This window comes from Vombatus ursinus, unplaced genomic scaffold, assembly GCF_900497805.2.
Source record: "Vombatus ursinus unplaced genomic scaffold, bare-nosed wombat genome assembly UNPS02014778.1, whole genome shotgun sequence".
In the NCBI taxonomy this organism is placed as follows: Eukaryota; Metazoa; Chordata; class Mammalia; order Diprotodontia; family Vombatidae; genus Vombatus; species Vombatus ursinus.
Genome location: NW_020954556.1, coordinates 52,706,097 through 52,722,482, shown reverse-complemented (window position 1 = coordinate 52,722,482; position 16,386 = coordinate 52,706,097). Strand labels below are relative to the sequence as shown.

The 16,386-nt window shown below is 42.3% G+C and overlaps 1 protein-coding gene across 1 annotated transcript; it reads right to left on the bottom strand.

The window, feature by feature from the left end:
- Positions 1 to 1,177: 1,177 nt before the first annotated feature.
- Positions 1,178 to 16,129, bottom strand: LOC114045115 (cytochrome c oxidase subunit 7A-related protein, mitochondrial). Its single transcript, XM_027864976.1, has 3 exons — positions 15,985 to 16,129; positions 4,487 to 4,618; positions 1,178 to 2,173 (listed from the first exon to the last, which is right to left on the bottom strand). The coding sequence occupies exons 1-3, from the start codon at positions 16,108 to 16,110 to the stop codon at positions 2,033 to 2,035; spliced, it is 399 nt and encodes a 132-aa protein (XP_027720777.1). The 5' UTR covers positions 16,111 to 16,129; the 3' UTR covers positions 1,178 to 2,032.
- Positions 16,130 to 16,386: the final 257 nt, after the last annotated feature.

Sequence of the window (16,386 nt, the reverse complement as noted above, 5' to 3'; positions counted from 1 at the left end):
AAAGGGCCAGGGTCTCCCATTGAACCCTAGGCCATCTCTACTCATCCTGATGAATATCTGGCCACTGAACCCAGACTGCTCTGGAGGAGAAAGTGAGGCTGGTGACCTGGCACAGCCTTCCCTCACTCAAATCAGTCAACTGCAAGTGCTGTCATCATCTCCCTGATGTCATGGTCCTCTTCGAGAATGAAGGACAAACCACATAATGATGACAGGGAATAAAATCAATGGCATCAAAAAAAGTTTGGACAAATTTATGAGGAGTAAATTGTAAAAGAAAGTGGGATATACCAAGCACTCCAAGTTTGAGGTCAAGGAGAAGAACCAACTAAGTAGGCCAAGGCTGCTACCGGCCAGAGACTATGGGCTACATAGAGAAGTCCTATGTATCTCTATAGGCAAGTGGGAATGTCTTTAAGATACATCAGCTTGTGCATAGAGCACCGGCCTTGGAGTTAGGAGGACCTGAGTTCAAATCCGGTTTCAGACCAGACATTTGACACTTACTAGCTGTGTGACCCTGGGCAAGTCATTTAATGCCAACTGCCTTCCCCCCCCCAAAAAAATATATATATATATAATCTTGATGTAATAAAAATCCCCACTATAAAGGCAGAAATTACCTCTGCATTTTGACAGAGAACAAAAGCCAAGTTGCAAATAAATAGAAACGCTATTTGAAAACTATAGAAGAATGAAGATTATTGATATAGTTGTTAACTATTCTGTATGAAAGGAACCTATTATCATGTTATGAACAAAGGGCTGTGCTAAAGCTCCCTACAAATTTACTACATTTATTTTATCCTTAAAAGACAGGGGGCTTTTCAGTTTTTTACTCTGACTGTAAGAATGTACAGGCCACAACCAAAAGCTCACATATTAGAGGGCACAAGATTCCCACTCCTCTACACAAATGACATAATCAAAGAGAATTCTCCCCAAATATTACAGAGAAGGAAAAAATTACTTAATTTCATTAAGAAGTAAAGGTTACTGTCTTACTTACAAAAGGACCGTATGGTAATTTATCATTACTGCTTGGTTAGGTCTATCCTCAACTCTAAGGAAGCTGTCAGAATTAAATGTTAAAATAAAAAGCAATACAGCAATCAAAACGTGTCTATTATGAAATAATGTACTGTAAAGGTCATTTAATTCAAAATATAAACTCAGCTTGAAACTTCTCATTCATGTATTTATTCCATAAGCAAAAATAAATTACACCTTAAAGCTACAGGATTTAACAAGAGTAAAGGAGAAGCGCCAACAGGGATCTAACTATACAACAGTCCAGTCCAAAGTGCAAAACTTTTATTAAGAGCTGCTCTGTTCCCATGGTAGAATAAATACAGAATCTTCATTTCTGGAATATTTAAAGAGGTCAGAGATAGGCATATAACCCTTTTGAAATTATATGACAAAGTTATGGGTATGTGAATAGTTAACAGAAAATAATTTCTATTAACACCATGCTGCAAGATGGAAAATTCCCCAAATTAACAGCTAATTAAATTCCCAGTGAAATTTGTGGTGTCAGAAAGAACAGATTTTTGGCACCAGGAAGTTAAAGGACTTTCTGTCACTGGTGCAGCTTCAATGAATCCCCTCCTCCCTTAGCCAGCACATCTGGTTACAGAAAAGCTTCCCCCACTTACATACAGTCTCAGTCTCTCTCTCTCTCTCTCTCTCTGGGCCTCTGATAGGCACAACCAGAAATCCCTGGTGGCCTCATCACAGTGATGAGCTGGCCTGCCAACCTCTGGAGAAATAAGGGAGCCCAAATTAGAAGGGCATCATCACCTTTGCTTAAATAATAGCTAACTCTTCAACATGTTCTGATAATCCATTTATTCTCAGAAATAAACCAACCAAAACATTTCCTTATTAATAAGTCTTCTAATTCTAATTGAAGAACAACAAAAACTTACATAGGTGAGGAAAATTCACTGGCAATTAGGAAAATAGAAAATTCAAAGGGTTTTATGCCAAAACTCTTGTTAATAAATCAATCAGTCTTATGAATCCTATCTTATTTATTTTTGGGTTGTGAAGCCATGTAGAGAGCAATCAGGCAGTAGATGGTCCCTCCCAGTGTCAAAGCCATGGTGGTCCGATAAAGCATTTGGTCGGGCAGACCATGTTTCAAGTGGACAGGTAAGCCATCGGATTTCTTGGAGAAAAAAAAAAAACAACAGCATGTGTTAACATATACAGGCAGCAAACAACGAGAAGGCACATGTAAGTCAAGAGATTCTAAAATTAATCCATCAGCATGACTAATGGAGAAAAAACAAAATGAATTCCTCTGAACACAAAATACTAGACATTTTCATGTAAATATGGCTAGTTTCTGAATCTGCAATCACTCCAAATTTGGGTATATGCATATCTTTTATGTCATAGGTTCCTTATTTCTGAGGCACTTATCATAGACTAAGTTTAATGAGGAAAAGGACACTAAAGAACAAAAGAGCCATATAAATCAGAATTCAGGCCAAACAAAATGCTGTTTGCTTAATATGCCATCCTGATCTGAGGACCAAAGTCTGAATACAGTAGGCTGATTAAGTGTGAATGAGTTCAGGTCCATTTTGTACTCAATTGCCCTTTTGCCATTAAGCTTTTAAACCCCTGTAAATTAAGGGAAAATCCACAAAAGCAGCTTTAGTCCATTATGTTCCACCCTCTCCAAGATGCTTCCCCCTTCTGCCTTCAATTCATTAAAATACCCTTTCAGTCTTGTTCATCAAGTAAAAAAGCAGGAGATAGGTGGTGCCTCGTTTCAAACAAAATCATTCTACGAGCTGTAGGAACAGTACCAGATTTAGAGTCTGGAAACCTGGGCTTCGAGGCTGAATGTACAATGTTGGGCAATTTCCTGCATGTCTCTGTGCCTCAGTTTCCTTATCCATCAAATGAGAGCCGGGCAAGGTGATTTCTAAAGTCTCTTTCAGCTCGAGATCAGGGCACATGTGTGTGTCAAGCACAGCGATCAAGCAATCAACACGCAGTACCCGTGTTCCAGGCACTGAGCTAAGCACTGCAGAGCTCTCATTCTAATGAAGGAGGAGAGGTGTAGAATAGGTGGTAGGTAACCTGAGAGAGACAGGCACCAGCCTGATTGAGGGAGATGGAAGTCAGGAGGGAGAGCATGTCAGGCACTAAAGATGGTCAGTCCAAAGGCATGGGCATGGAAGATAGAGCACCATCCAGAAGGAACAGCAAGTATGCCAGTAATGCTGGACCATGGAGTTTGTGGAGGGGAGGAATGTGTAAGAAACTAAAAAGACAGGAAGAGATCAAATTGTTGAGAGCTTTAAATCCTAGAGCAGTATACATTTGATGCTAGAGGTAACAAGGAGCCCCTGAGGGGTAACAGGGACACAAATGAGTTTACTGAGTGTGGGGAGAAAGTGAGGGCTAATATGGTGGGCAGACCTGCCCTTCGGGAGCCATGTGGAGGACGTACTGCATGAGAGACTTGAGGTAGATAGAACAATTAAAATACTCTCATGACAGTACAAAGGAGAGGTTATAAGGGTCAGGAATGGGATGGTAGCTGTGTGGATAGAAAGGAAACATACAAGAAATATGGAGGAAGACTAACTAGATGTGGCAAATGACTGCATATGTGAGCTAAGTGAGAGTGAGTAGGAAGATGGTGGTAATCTTAACAGTAAGAGGAAGTATGGAAGGGGGGTAGGCTTGGGTGTAATGAATATTTCTTCAGTCATTAAGGGACACTGTGCAAAGTGTCCCTTTTTTTTCTCAGCAGTAAGCTTTAATTACGCATATAGAAGAACGACTCCTTAGAGTGGATATATCGGGAATATCTGATTTGCAATCGGACTTCCTTCTGCCTTGCAGCCAATTTCAGAGGATCTAGATCTTAAATGGACTTTAGAGGTTATCTAATTCAACCCCCTTACTTACATGAAGAAACCAAGGCCTAGAGGAATGACTGGTCCAATGCCACCTGCATCATAAATAGCAGCATCTGGCTGGAGGGCCTCTCATTTTACCACAATGAACCTCATCCCCTTAAAGGCAGAGCATGGAGAAAGACTGAATTTTAATAGTGGAATTTTTTTTTAAATTATGTCATGGAACTGTTGGCAATTTTTTTTTAAGCCACAGCCCTTTCTTTAAAGCCAAACAGAAACATCTTTTGGATTATTTCTCTCCTCTAATTTGGACAAATTAAGAACTCATTGTGTATCCCACTAAAAATCTCTGATCCCATGAAAACCACCTACAACATGAATCTCTTCATTTTTACCAGAAAGTGAAAATAAAGCCTGCAGATTAAAAAAAAAAAAAGATTTCAAGGAATGTGAGGCAATTTATATTATTAGAAATTCATGTATGGGGATGGAGGTGGCATGAGTACTAAAGGAGACAGATTCAGACTGTGGGAAGAAAACCTCTACTTAAAAGGTTGCAAGAAATCGAGTATTTCACAGGCTTCTTTTCCTATTCTCACCTGAAAAAATTTCTGCAGCTCTGGAACTTTGTTTTTCCCAGCATAATCATATGGAGCTGTTTCTGAAGCAAATTTCGTTGGTGTGGCAAATATAATAGGTGGTGCTTCTGAAGATGCCACAGGCTTTAAACCCTGTAAGAAAGGAAAAAATAAATGTCTAGCTGAAAGTATGGGTAGACATTTAAATGAATCTTCTAAGAAGCTCTGCTCTCAGGAATGGTGGTAGCACATATAATCCATCAAACCTTTTCCCTCGTTCTCCTAACACCAGGGGTGTGTTGTCTGGTCTTCAAACACTCTACAAAGCAGTTCTACCCATTCTCTCAGGACAAACACCGGCCTCAACACCCTCTCTCCCTCCAAAGGAGGAGGACTAATCCTGAGATTTCATCACCGTAAGGAATTCCCAGAATGGAAACCCCCTTAACTTAACTTACTCTTACAGAGTTATGTGTGGCACTATATGGGTGGGTTATTTAGCTAGTAGGTTTTGAAGGCCAAACTTGAACCTAGGTCCTCCTGACTTCAAGGACAGCCTTCCAACCACCATCCTCTTGCTGCCACTTCTTAACACTTTTCCTTAAAAAGAAAAAAAACTAGGTCCACCAGAAAAATAAAATGAGGACTTTCATGGGGACTGGTGCAGGGCATTCCATGCCGAAGGAACTGACTGTGAATAAAAACACAAGACAGAATTTGAATGAATTGCATGTGACCGGAGAAGCTAGGATGAGAGATCTGAAAAGGAATGGGAGATAAATATGGGATGAGACCATGGGGGACCTTACATGGTAGGACAACGTTTTTAGGCTGGGGAATGTTGGTCAGAGCTTAACATGAGAAAGATTAATCTGGCATTGGTTAGGATGGGATGGAAGGGAGAGCAGCAGGCAGGTTAGCAGAGAGATGTAATGAGGGCCTTTGGGTGTGGTCACTCAGGTACTTTTGAAGGCAAGAGTTAGGCAACTCATATCTCTTAAGGATATAATGAAACACTTTTTTGAGTGTTGAGGCCACCACTAACATGGCATCTGACTAAAGGTTAAGAATGAATGCCTGCCTGGGAATCAGCAGATCCCAGTTTGAATCTCTGCTCTGCAATTTACTATGTGACCTTGGGCAAGTCCCTTCATCTCCATGAGCTTAGGTTTACCCAACCATAAATTGGGAATATCATGGCATCCACTTAACAGAGTAGGAAGACATGAGATGAGATAATGTATCTAAAACCCTCATAATAACGGTGAATTAGTAGGTAGGAATAATAGTGGTACTATAAACAGACACTGGTTGTCTTGAATGGGCTTGGCCATGTCAGGCTCTGAAAGCACTTGCAGCTATACTTGGTCCTGACTCCTACTGTCTGTGTGACCTTGGGCAAGTCATTTAGGCTCCCTGGGCCTCAGTATCCTCATCTGTAAAATAAGGGTGAACCAGATGGCTTCTGAAGACCCTTCCGGATCTAAATCTATAATCCTAGGATCACAAGTTAACGTGCTATAGGATTTGAGGCAGATAGGTAAATGTCTTAATTTTTTTTTTTTTGCAAGGTAATTGGGGTTAAGTGACTTGCCGAGGATCACACAGCTAGTAACTGTCAAGTGTCTGGTCTGAGACCAGATTTGAACTCAAATTGAGACTCCAGGGCCAGTGCTCTATCCACTGCACCACCTAGCTGCCCCTAAAAGTCTTGATTTTCAAGAAAGTAAATTATGCTAACGATGGGCTGATGAGTTTGATGTTGAGTCCAGGCAAATTTCTAGAACAGAATATTAAACAGATGGATTTTGAGTATTTGGAAAAAAGAAGTGATCACTATGAGCCAGTACAATTCATTAAGGACAAGTCATGTCAGACGGAAACTCGTTACATTTTTTTGACAAAGTTATTTGAATTGAAGTAATCATCACAGGCAGTATATATCTGAATTTTTAGCAAAGCATTCAATAGTTTCATTATATCCTTAAGAGATGTGAGTTGCCTAACTCTTGCCTTCAGAAATGGCTGAATGATCACACCCAAAGGCCCTCATTACATCTCTCTGCTAACCTGCCTGCTGCCCTCCCTCTTCCAACCCATCCTGAACAATGCCAGATTAATCTTTCTCATGTTAAGCTCTGACCACCATTCCCCAGCTTAAATATGTTGGCCTACCATGTAAGGACCCCCCCCCCAGTCTCATCCCATATTTACCTCCCATTCCTTTTCAAGTCTCTTAATCTAACCTCTCCAGTCAAATGCAATTCATTCCAATTCTATCCTGTATCTTTACTCACTGTCAGTTCCTCAAGCATGGAATGCCTTGCTCAAATTCCCATAAAAAGTCCTAAGTCAAGTTTTTTTCAGAGGTAATTCACATCAATCTAATCTAAACACTCATTAAGTGTTGACTGTGGGCAAGACACTGCACTAGAAAGCTCTGGAATAAAAAATACCGACCCTGACTTCAGGGAGCTTACAATAAACTTGGAAGTTTAAGACATGTACACAAATAATTAAAATCCAAGGTAGGCTGTGATAAGAGCCAAGGAGAAATTTAGACTAAGTAGTATAAAAAAATATGAGGACAGATCTTTTTTAGTTTCAGGAGAGAAGGGGAAAATTTTTGAAGGTGCATTGGATAAGGTATCTCCTGAGCAAAGCTTTGAAGGAAAAGTATTTCAACAGGCAGAAATGTGAAAGATGTATATTCTGGGAATGGCAAATGGCCTATGAGATGGGGAACCAAAGAACACCTAAGAGAACAACTAGTAATCCATTCTGGATGGAAGAACAAGTGTGTGGATGATAAATAAAATGAGTAAAACTAGACTAGTAAGACTGAGGAGCTAGGTGGTGCCATGATGCATAGAGTGCTGGGCCTAGAGTCAGAAAGACTCATCTTCCCGGGTTCAAATCCAGCCTCAGGCACTTACTAGATGTGGGACCCTGGGCAAGCCATTTGATCCTGTTTGCCTGTTTCCTCATCTGTATAATCAGCAAGAGAAAGAAATGGCAAAGCACTCCAGTATCTTTGCCAAGAAAATCACAAATGGGGGTCACAAAGAGTCAAATATGACAGAAAACAACTGAACAACAACTAGAAAGGTATGTTAGAACCTGACAAGCTAAGCGGTTTTTATTTTATTCTCTAAACAATAGGGAGCCACTGAAGGTTTGGGGGCAGAGGAGTACCATGGCCTTATGAAAGCTCATCTGGCAATTATGGGAAGGATGAACTGAAAACAGGAGACAGGGAGACCAGTTGGGAGGCTTCTACAGTGGGAAAGGGATAAGGAGGGCCAAAACTACCACAATATTAGTGGAAAAGGAAAGATATTAGAGAAGTAAAATCAATAGGATTTGAAAGTAAGAGGAATGTTTTTTCAAAGTTCTGAGCCTTTAAAACTTCAGTGTTTACAAGGATGGTATAATCAACGTATATAGGAAAGGTGCAGAGAGGGGCAAGGGTTTTGTTTTAAGAGGGGTTGGGAGGACATTAAATTTGAGGGGACAATGAAACTTTAAGATAGAGATATCAAATAGGCATAAGGAAATGTGGGACTGCACTTCAGGGTTAAAATAAAACTATCGATGTGGAGCCATCTGCACAAACATAAATTAAGACATCAAAGAGAAAATGCAGAGAGAAAGCTGGGTAGAGTCTTGGAGAATACTGGTACTCAAGGATGGGAAAAAAAGGATCATGTCTACACTCACTGCCTTTACTTCCTCTTCTCTCACTCAATCATTTCTCAAACCTTTAAAATCTGCCTTCCCACATTACCACTCAAGTTATCGATGAATTTTTAATTGCCAAATCTAAAGATCTCTTCTCAGTCCTCATCCTCCTTAATTCCAAATCCTCTTTTCTTCTCCTTCTACATTCTATTTCTTAGTAACCTATCAAGACCCCATGAGTTTAACTATCATCTCTATACAGATGACATATATGTATGTGTATCAATATCCATCCAACCAGTCTCTCCCTCAAACTTGGGTCCCACATCAGCAATTCCATATTAGACATTTCAAAATGAATGTCCCAGACACACCTTAAACTCAACACGTCCAAAACAGAACCCAATCTTCCCCTGGAACCTTCTCTCCTAAACTTCCTTATTTCTGTCAAAGATACTACTGTCCTGCCCTTCTCCAGGTTTGTGACCTTAGCACCATCCTGGCCTCCTCATTCTCCCTCAACCCATATATCCAGTCAGCTGCCAAATACTGCTATATATTCACAACACCTCTCTCACTCATCTGATCCCTCTTGTCTATTCACATAGCTACAACCTAAATTTAGGCCTTCATCATCTTTCACCTGGATTATTCCTACAGCCACCTAATTGGTCCCCCTGCGTCAATTCTCTCACCACTCCTGTCCAGCCTACGAGCTGCTTCCAAAGTAAGTTTCCTTAAGTGTAGATCTGATCATTTAACTTCGGTACTCAACCAATTCTGGTGACTTCCTACTACCTCTAGAATAAAATACAAATTTCTCTATTTAGCTTTGAAAGCCCTAAACAATATGGCCCTAATCTCTTTCCAGTCTCATTGGACATCACACCCCCCCCCCCCCCCTTCTCTCTGCAATCCAGTCAAACAGGCCTTTATTCTGGTCCTCAAACATAGCACATTATATCTCCTACCACCATGCTTTTGCACTGCCCTATCTCCCACTGCCTGGAATGAATTCCCTTCTCATCTCCACCTCAGAGATCCTGTATTCCTTTAAGATTCAACTGAAGCACAATCTTCTTTATGCAGCCTTTCCTAATCTCAATTGCTCCTGCTCTCCCCCTCCCAAGCTACCTTACATTTAACTATGTATTTATTCTTACTTAGTCACTTTGTACTGGTGCAAGCCACTTACATACATTTTATTTTACCTCTGTACTTGCACCCACCGTATCTGGCACAGGGCCTGGCTCATAATAGAGGGCTTAATAAAATATCGACTGATTGCTAAATCAGAACAAGTAAACAGGTAAGAAGAAAACTAGGACCAACCTAGAAGTCAAGAGATGAAAAAATATTAGGAAGTCAAGGAGAGTTCTGAATGCTACCCAAAGACAAGAAGAATGAGAACTGAGAAAAGGCCAATGGATTCAGCAAATTAAGGCTGGCCTTAGAGAAGGCAGTTTATTAGAGTGGTAGGAACAAAAGACAAGTTGTAAAGGATTAAGTAGTGAGCGGTATTCTAGTAAGTGTAGATGATTTCTAGAAATTTAACAATCAAAGGGAAGAAAGATATAGTTTGAGAGGATGGCAGGATCAAGGGTCAAGGGAAGGTTTTTGATTTTTATTTAAGACTAAAAGAAAGCTGAATATGTACACAGGCAGAGATAAGAGTCTGTAGAGACTAAAAATGAGAGAGTATGTTATAAATGAAGCAGGATCCCAAGAGAAAGAAAAAGATAGGACCTTGGACACAAGTAGAGAGAACATGGTTGGTAAGAAGACACACCTTTTTCTGACATGAGTGAAAAGCAGATGCATGAAGACTGAGGTTTTGAGGTATGGAGAACAAACCAGGACAGAGGACTTCAATTTCAGTAAACCAGGAGCCACAGACTTCTATTGAAAGTAATAGTAAAGTCAAGGATTTGGGGAAAGAGGTTTTGAATAGCTATTGTAGGTAATGGGACAGAGTCAGAGATGATAAGGACCTAGGTGCAGCCTTGAGCACAAAGTTCAGGTCAGATAGCATGAATTTGTAATGAGTTCATGATTTACAGGCTGAGTGGCATAAAAAGTCTGATTTTGGAGGTGCCCTTGTCTCCAAAAATAATAATGAGCCATGGATGCCAGGCTGAATTTGGATTTTACGTGGTAGGAAATAGGAAGAAGTCACATAATCAGATGTTTGCAGCTATCTGAAAGATACATTAGTTTTTTAGCAGTTCTTAATCTTTTGTGTTTCACGAACCCTTTGGCGAAAGTGTGATTAAACCTCTAGATGAGTTCTCAGAATCATGTTTTCAAATGCATAAAACAAAAGAATTACAAAAGAAGCCAAGAATATTGAAACAGTTATTAAAATATGTTTAAAATAATTTCACAGACCCCAGTTTAAAAACCCCTGGATTAGAGGAAGAAGCTGAAGGAGAGGGAAAACCAAACATGAAACTCCTGCAATAGCAGAGATGAGAAGCAATGACCCCCTGGCCTCTCCAGCTAGCAGTAGGAAAAGGAGACCGTGGGCAGTAAAATGGGCAGGACCTGATAAGATGGCGGAGAATCAAAGGTAACAACAAAGTTTCAAGCATAGGCACCTGGGTAAATGGTAAAACCAGTAAACCGGCAACTGATCCAGGAAACTGAAAAATGGAATGTCAGTAACTAATTCTACCATTTTTATAATTTAACTAGTTTTATTGTTTACACAATGAAACTTAACAGAGGTAGAGTACCTACTTTTAAAAAGCATGCTAAGACCACTTTGGTTGACCTTAGGTCAACCAAGAGAATATTACCTAAGGTAAGCATGTTTTAGATGCTAATGTTCACTGAACGAATTGAAAATGCTTCCTCCAAAACATACCTTCCCAACACTACATCCTTTAATACCTCCTAACAGTTTACTCATCCTATAAGGGAAGAAAGCATCTTACACATATACGGGCCGCACGCTGACCCTCTGCCAGTCGTGCGCCAGTACCCACTTCTCCTAAGAGAAGTGCACCGCCAGAGTCTTACCCATGCCCGGGTCTTCGGTCCTCAGCCGGATCACCACACAGAGACAAGCCATGGGAAGGCACCAACACCAGAGTTTTATTCAGAGGCCAACACAGCAAACCATCATAGCAAGCCCAAGCAGCAAGGCCAGAGCAACAGAGCAGGAGTCAGGGGAGAGCGCACGTGTGTTCTGACCACGCTTGTTCCTAAGTACCTACTTAGCCCCTCCTCCCCAGCCCGCTACTAGCCAATGATTGTAGGGTCAGATACCGGAAGGGGCTGTCTGAGTTTAGCACACCAAGGGGGAGGGAGTGACATAGGAGGCCAGGATTGGATACAGGAAGGAGGCATCTGGGATTGACGCATAGACAAGAGTACGTGACCTAGGAAGTCAGACTCAGGAGGGGACTGGGTCAGTGCTGTACAAGGTCAGGAAGGTCACAAGAGGCATCTGGGGATGACGTTGCATATAGGGAGGGGACTAAGCAGAGGGAACTCAGTCCTCTGCCATCCCACTCCCACGTGGCACCGCCCCTTGCCTCAGGAGCTCAGGCTCAGCTACTTCCTTGCACCCAGCTTATGTCACAGAGCACTGCCCAATTGCCTCATGGCTTCTCCGAATCCAGCACATCCCAGTACACACGACTCTGCCTACCACAGTCCCTGCCTCGACTTCCAAAATACCCAGATCTTACCTTACCCATGCCACAGTACCCGACTGGCAGCTGCCAACATCAGACAGTCCCTCACATACACACCTCAAAACCTTTCTAGGTCATTCCTAATTTTCTTCTCTGCTTCAGTATCTGATGAAGAGAACTCCAAGGCCAATCCCTCTGCTTGGGATTTTGATCATGTCTCCTCTGCCTCTGTCTCCCTCCTTCCCCCCACCCCAGCATTCTCTTTCTCATTTTCAATCTCTCCTCATCCATTAGCTCCACCCCTATCAACTACAAACATCCCCCTACCCTTAAAAAAAAATCTTATTTAGTCTTGCCATTCTACCAGTCATCATCCTATCTCTTCTCCTTTCACAAACTTCTAGAAAGGCCTGCCTGCACTAAAAAGCTTCTTTTCCTAATTACTCAATCCCTTTACAACCTGACTTTGCCCATTCCATTCAACGGAAACTGCTCTTCAAGATTACCAATCATCTCTTACCTGTTCAGCCTTCAGACTTTCTCAGGGCCCATTTTCTCTGACCTCTGAAGCTAGGGGCACTGTCAGCTCCCCTCTCTGGATGTCTCCATGCTGGTTCTACCTGTCTGACTGCTCCTCAGGCTCCTTTGCTGGATCATCATCCATGTTTCTCCTTAACTGAGTAAAATTCCACAAGAACTCTGCTGTAGGCCTTCTTTTCTCTCTATAATCTATCTGTAATTACCACTCATGGAGCGAGTTATCATCCCAAACCCATTATAGCTGGTCCTTTGTTCCAGAACTGCAGTCCCCTATAGACACCTGCCTGCTGGATATGTCTACCTGGATGTCACCTGGCATCTCAAACTCAACTTGTTCAAAATGGAACTTTAGATTCTCCCAGCAAACTCATTCTCCTCTAAATTTCCCCATTTCTTATGTTTTGCATGACTGCATACGTATAATCCATATCAAATTATTTGCCTTCTCAAGGTGGGGGTGAGGATGGGGACGAGAGAATTTAGAACTCAAAGGGTTTTAAAATGAATGTTAAAAATTGTTATTACATGTAACTGGAAAAAATATTTTTAAATCTTCACTTGGAAAAAAATAAATTTCCCTATTTCTGACAAAGGCCTCACCATTTTTTTCAGTCACCCGGGTTCCCATCCTCAAACTGAAGCTTGACTTCTCCCTCTCCCTCAATCAACACATGCAGTTGCCAATTGCGCCTCCACATCTCTCCATTCACACAGCCACCACCCTTGTCCTTTACCTGCATTCTAACAGCCTCCAGATCGGTCTCCTAGTTTCCAAGCCATCCTCCACACAGCTGCCAAATACCTCACCAAAAAGCAAAAAAATTAAAAAATAAAAAATAAACTTCCCAAGCACAAGATAGGGGAGCCACGATTAATGAGCAGTTTGTCTCTAAACAATCTGGGGGTTTTGGTGGACCACAAGCTTAATATGAGTCAACAGTGCAATATGGCAACCAAGAAAGCCATGTTAGTAAACATTAAGAGAGGAATCTGAGAGGAGCCTGGGATCTGCAATTTCACTCATATAAGTGAATTTCTTCTACCATCTGCTCTATAGCTTACAGTTTTAGATACCTGTTAAGAGCATTAGAGAGGTACCTAGAGATTAAACAATTTTTCCAGGGTCACAAAGACAGTATGCATCAGAAAAAGGACTTGCACCCAGGTCTTCTCCAGCCAGACTCTCTCTCCAGACACTGCTTCTAGAAATAAGATGAAAGGACTCAAAAGGCTGCCATGTAGAAGAGAGATCAGCCTTGTTTTCTTTGACCCCAACAAACAGAATCAAGAGCAATGGGTAGAAGTAACTAAGAGGTAAATTTAGGCTTGATGTAAGAAAAAAAAACCTTCCAACCACCACTATCGTGAACTAGAAGACTTCAGAAGGTAGTAAATCCCCACTTACTGTGGGTTTTCAAAAAAAGCCTAGATGACCACACATCAGGTAGGTTACAGGAAGGATTATTTTAAGAATTTATGACTACTTTGGAGCCTTCAAATTCTGAAATGTTATGATTCTGTAAGGACCAAATAACTTTCTAGGCATTTTTTCCATGTTACTGCTTTTCACCCACTTTATGCTCCAACCAAAGTGGCCTGCTTACATCTACTGTTTCTCTGCTTGGAATCCATTCTGTGATTTGGGGGTGGGGGTGGGATGGAAGGGTCACTTTTCTTTGTATGCCTAGCCCTTAGCATAGTGCCTCCCACATAGTAAATTAATAAATGTTTGTCAAGTGACTCCCCCTTCACCTCAGCCTCTTCATCAGTCAGTCAATAACATTTACTAAGTGCCTCCTATGTGCTAGATATGGCTGAGTACTGGAGATATAAAGAAAAGTAAAAGATGGTTCTTGAGTTTAAGGAGTTCACAGTCTAATAGGGAAGATAACAAACAAATATGTACAATATCCTTTATAGAGGATAAAAAGGAAATAATTAGAAGAGGGAAGGCACTAGAACTAAGAAGCATTGGGAAAGACTTCTTACAGAAGGTGGAATCTTAGCTAGGATGTGAACCTGAAACCAGTGAAGCCAGCAAACAGTTTGAGAAAGAATTCCAAATATAGAGGTAGGGCCAGTAAAAATGCCTGAAGTCTGGAGATTTGTGTCTAAACAAGTGATAGAAATGAGGCCAGAGGCATTGGATCACAAAGTACTAGGGTAGTATAGGGAGGATTAAGAAGACTAAAAAGGTAGGAGGGGGCTTGATTATGAAGGGCTCTGAACAACAGAGAATTTGATAATTGATCCTAGAGGCGACAGGGAGCCACTGGAGTTTACTGAATAGGGTTGAAGGTGTGTGTGACGTGATCAGACCTGAGCTTCAGGAAAATCACTTCGACAGCTGAATGGAGGATGGGCTGGAGTATAGAGAGGCTTGGGGCAGGGAGACAATCCAGCAAGTTATTGCAATAGTCCAGACATTAAAAGTTACAAGGGCTGGTGTTACAAGATGGTGACAGTCTTAGAGGACAGAAAGAAGTGTACTGAAGAAATGTTCTAAAAATTTGGCAAAAGATTAGATAAAGGGAGGTTAGAGAGAATGCTGAGTTCAGGATGACACCTAAATTGCTAGCCTGGGTGATTGAGAGGAAGGCAGTGCCACTGACAGTAAAGAGGTTAGGAAAAGGGGAGGCTTTGGGTGGAAAAATAACGAGTACAGTTTGGGACAGGTTAAGTTTAGAAGTCTAAGTGATATCCAGTTGGAGATATTCAATAGGCAACTGTAGATCTGAGGCTGCAGTTCAGCAGAGATTAGGGCTAGAAAAATAAGATTGGAGAATTAGCAACACAGAGATAATTTGTATCTATGGGAGCTGATGAGATCACCAAATGAAACAGTATAGCGAGAAAAGAGAACAAGACTCAAGATAGAGCCTGTTTTGGAACAACTGATATTCTTTTTTCTGGATCCTCCAACTGTTGTACATCCTGAAATCACTTTGGACTTATTTGTTTGCTTACATACCGTATCCCCCAGCAGAATGTAAACTCCTTGAGGTCAAGAGCTGTTTTATTCTGCCTAGCACCGTGTATTCTCCGGGCTTCAAGTCCCAACTAAAATCTCACATTCTGCAAGAAGCGTTTCCCGATCTCCCTTCATCTTAAAGCTTTCTCTCTACGAATACCCCACATCTATCCCTTGTTTGTACAGAGCTGTTTGCACGTCGTTTCTCCCAACAGACTGTGAGCTCCTTGAGGGCAGGGGCTGTCTATCGCCCTTCTGTATCCCCAACGTCGATCAGTGTCTGACACACAGCAGGCTCTTAATAAATGCTTACTGACTTCGATTTAATTCAAAAAACATCTATTTGCCAACTCCCCGGGCAGTGGGAGAGGATGGTGGGGAGGCTTCAAGGAAGTAAAAGGCGGTTTTTCCTAAAGAGGGCGACGGGGAAGGAAAAGGGATTAGCACCTAAGCCTTGGCAAGGTCAAGTTCATAAGGCCAGGCGATCTCAGTTTGCTTTTAGGAGGAGTCCAGGGAGGTCACCTTGGGCCCGAGGACCCGGGAGGTCGGCGGTTAGGGAGCCGGCAAAGAGAAAGGAAACCGCCGCCGGTTAGAGGACACAAGGCGGCAGAAGCTCCGCCAAGGGCAGCCAGGCCCAGACTACCGCCCGCTCTCCCCTTCTCGGACTCGCGCGTTCGCTCTCGTACCTGCGGGGTGTAGGCGGCCGAGGCCCAGGACCCAGCCAGCTTCTGGGTGAAGCCGCTGAACTTGTAATACATGTCGCCCCTCAAACCAACCTCCTGGAGCCGGTACCCCCGCAGCGACCGAGCCATGGAAAGAACCGAGGGGGCGGGCATTCGCCAAAGGACCCCGCTCTTCAGGACCCGGCGCAGAGAGGCGCGGATGCCTACCGCGAATGCCTGAATAGAATGAAACACCGAAGCCGAACAGAGCCCAGCCAAGCCGGAAAGATGAGTCAGGCGTTCCTAAGACGGCTCTAAGAGAAGGCTCAGAGACCCGGAAGTAAAGACGCACACTGCTCTGGGAGGTCGGGGCAGTTACTACGCATGTGTGCGCTATGGCGCCTATGCGCTGTGGCAGATGTTCCT

Coding starts and splice junctions, on each gene's coding strand:
- LOC114045115 (XM_027864976.1), bottom strand. CDS start 16,110: ATGGCTCGGTCGCTGCGGGGGTACCGGCTCCAGGAGGTTGGTTTGAGG. Junction 4,619..15,984: donor CGGCCGCCTACACCCCGCAG/GTACGAGAGCGA, acceptor CCTTTCTTACAG/GGTTTAAAGCCTGTGGCATC. Junction 2,174..4,486: donor AGCTGCAGAAATTTTTTCAG/GTGAGAATAGGA, acceptor TTTTTCTCCAAG/AAATCCGATGGCTTACCTGT.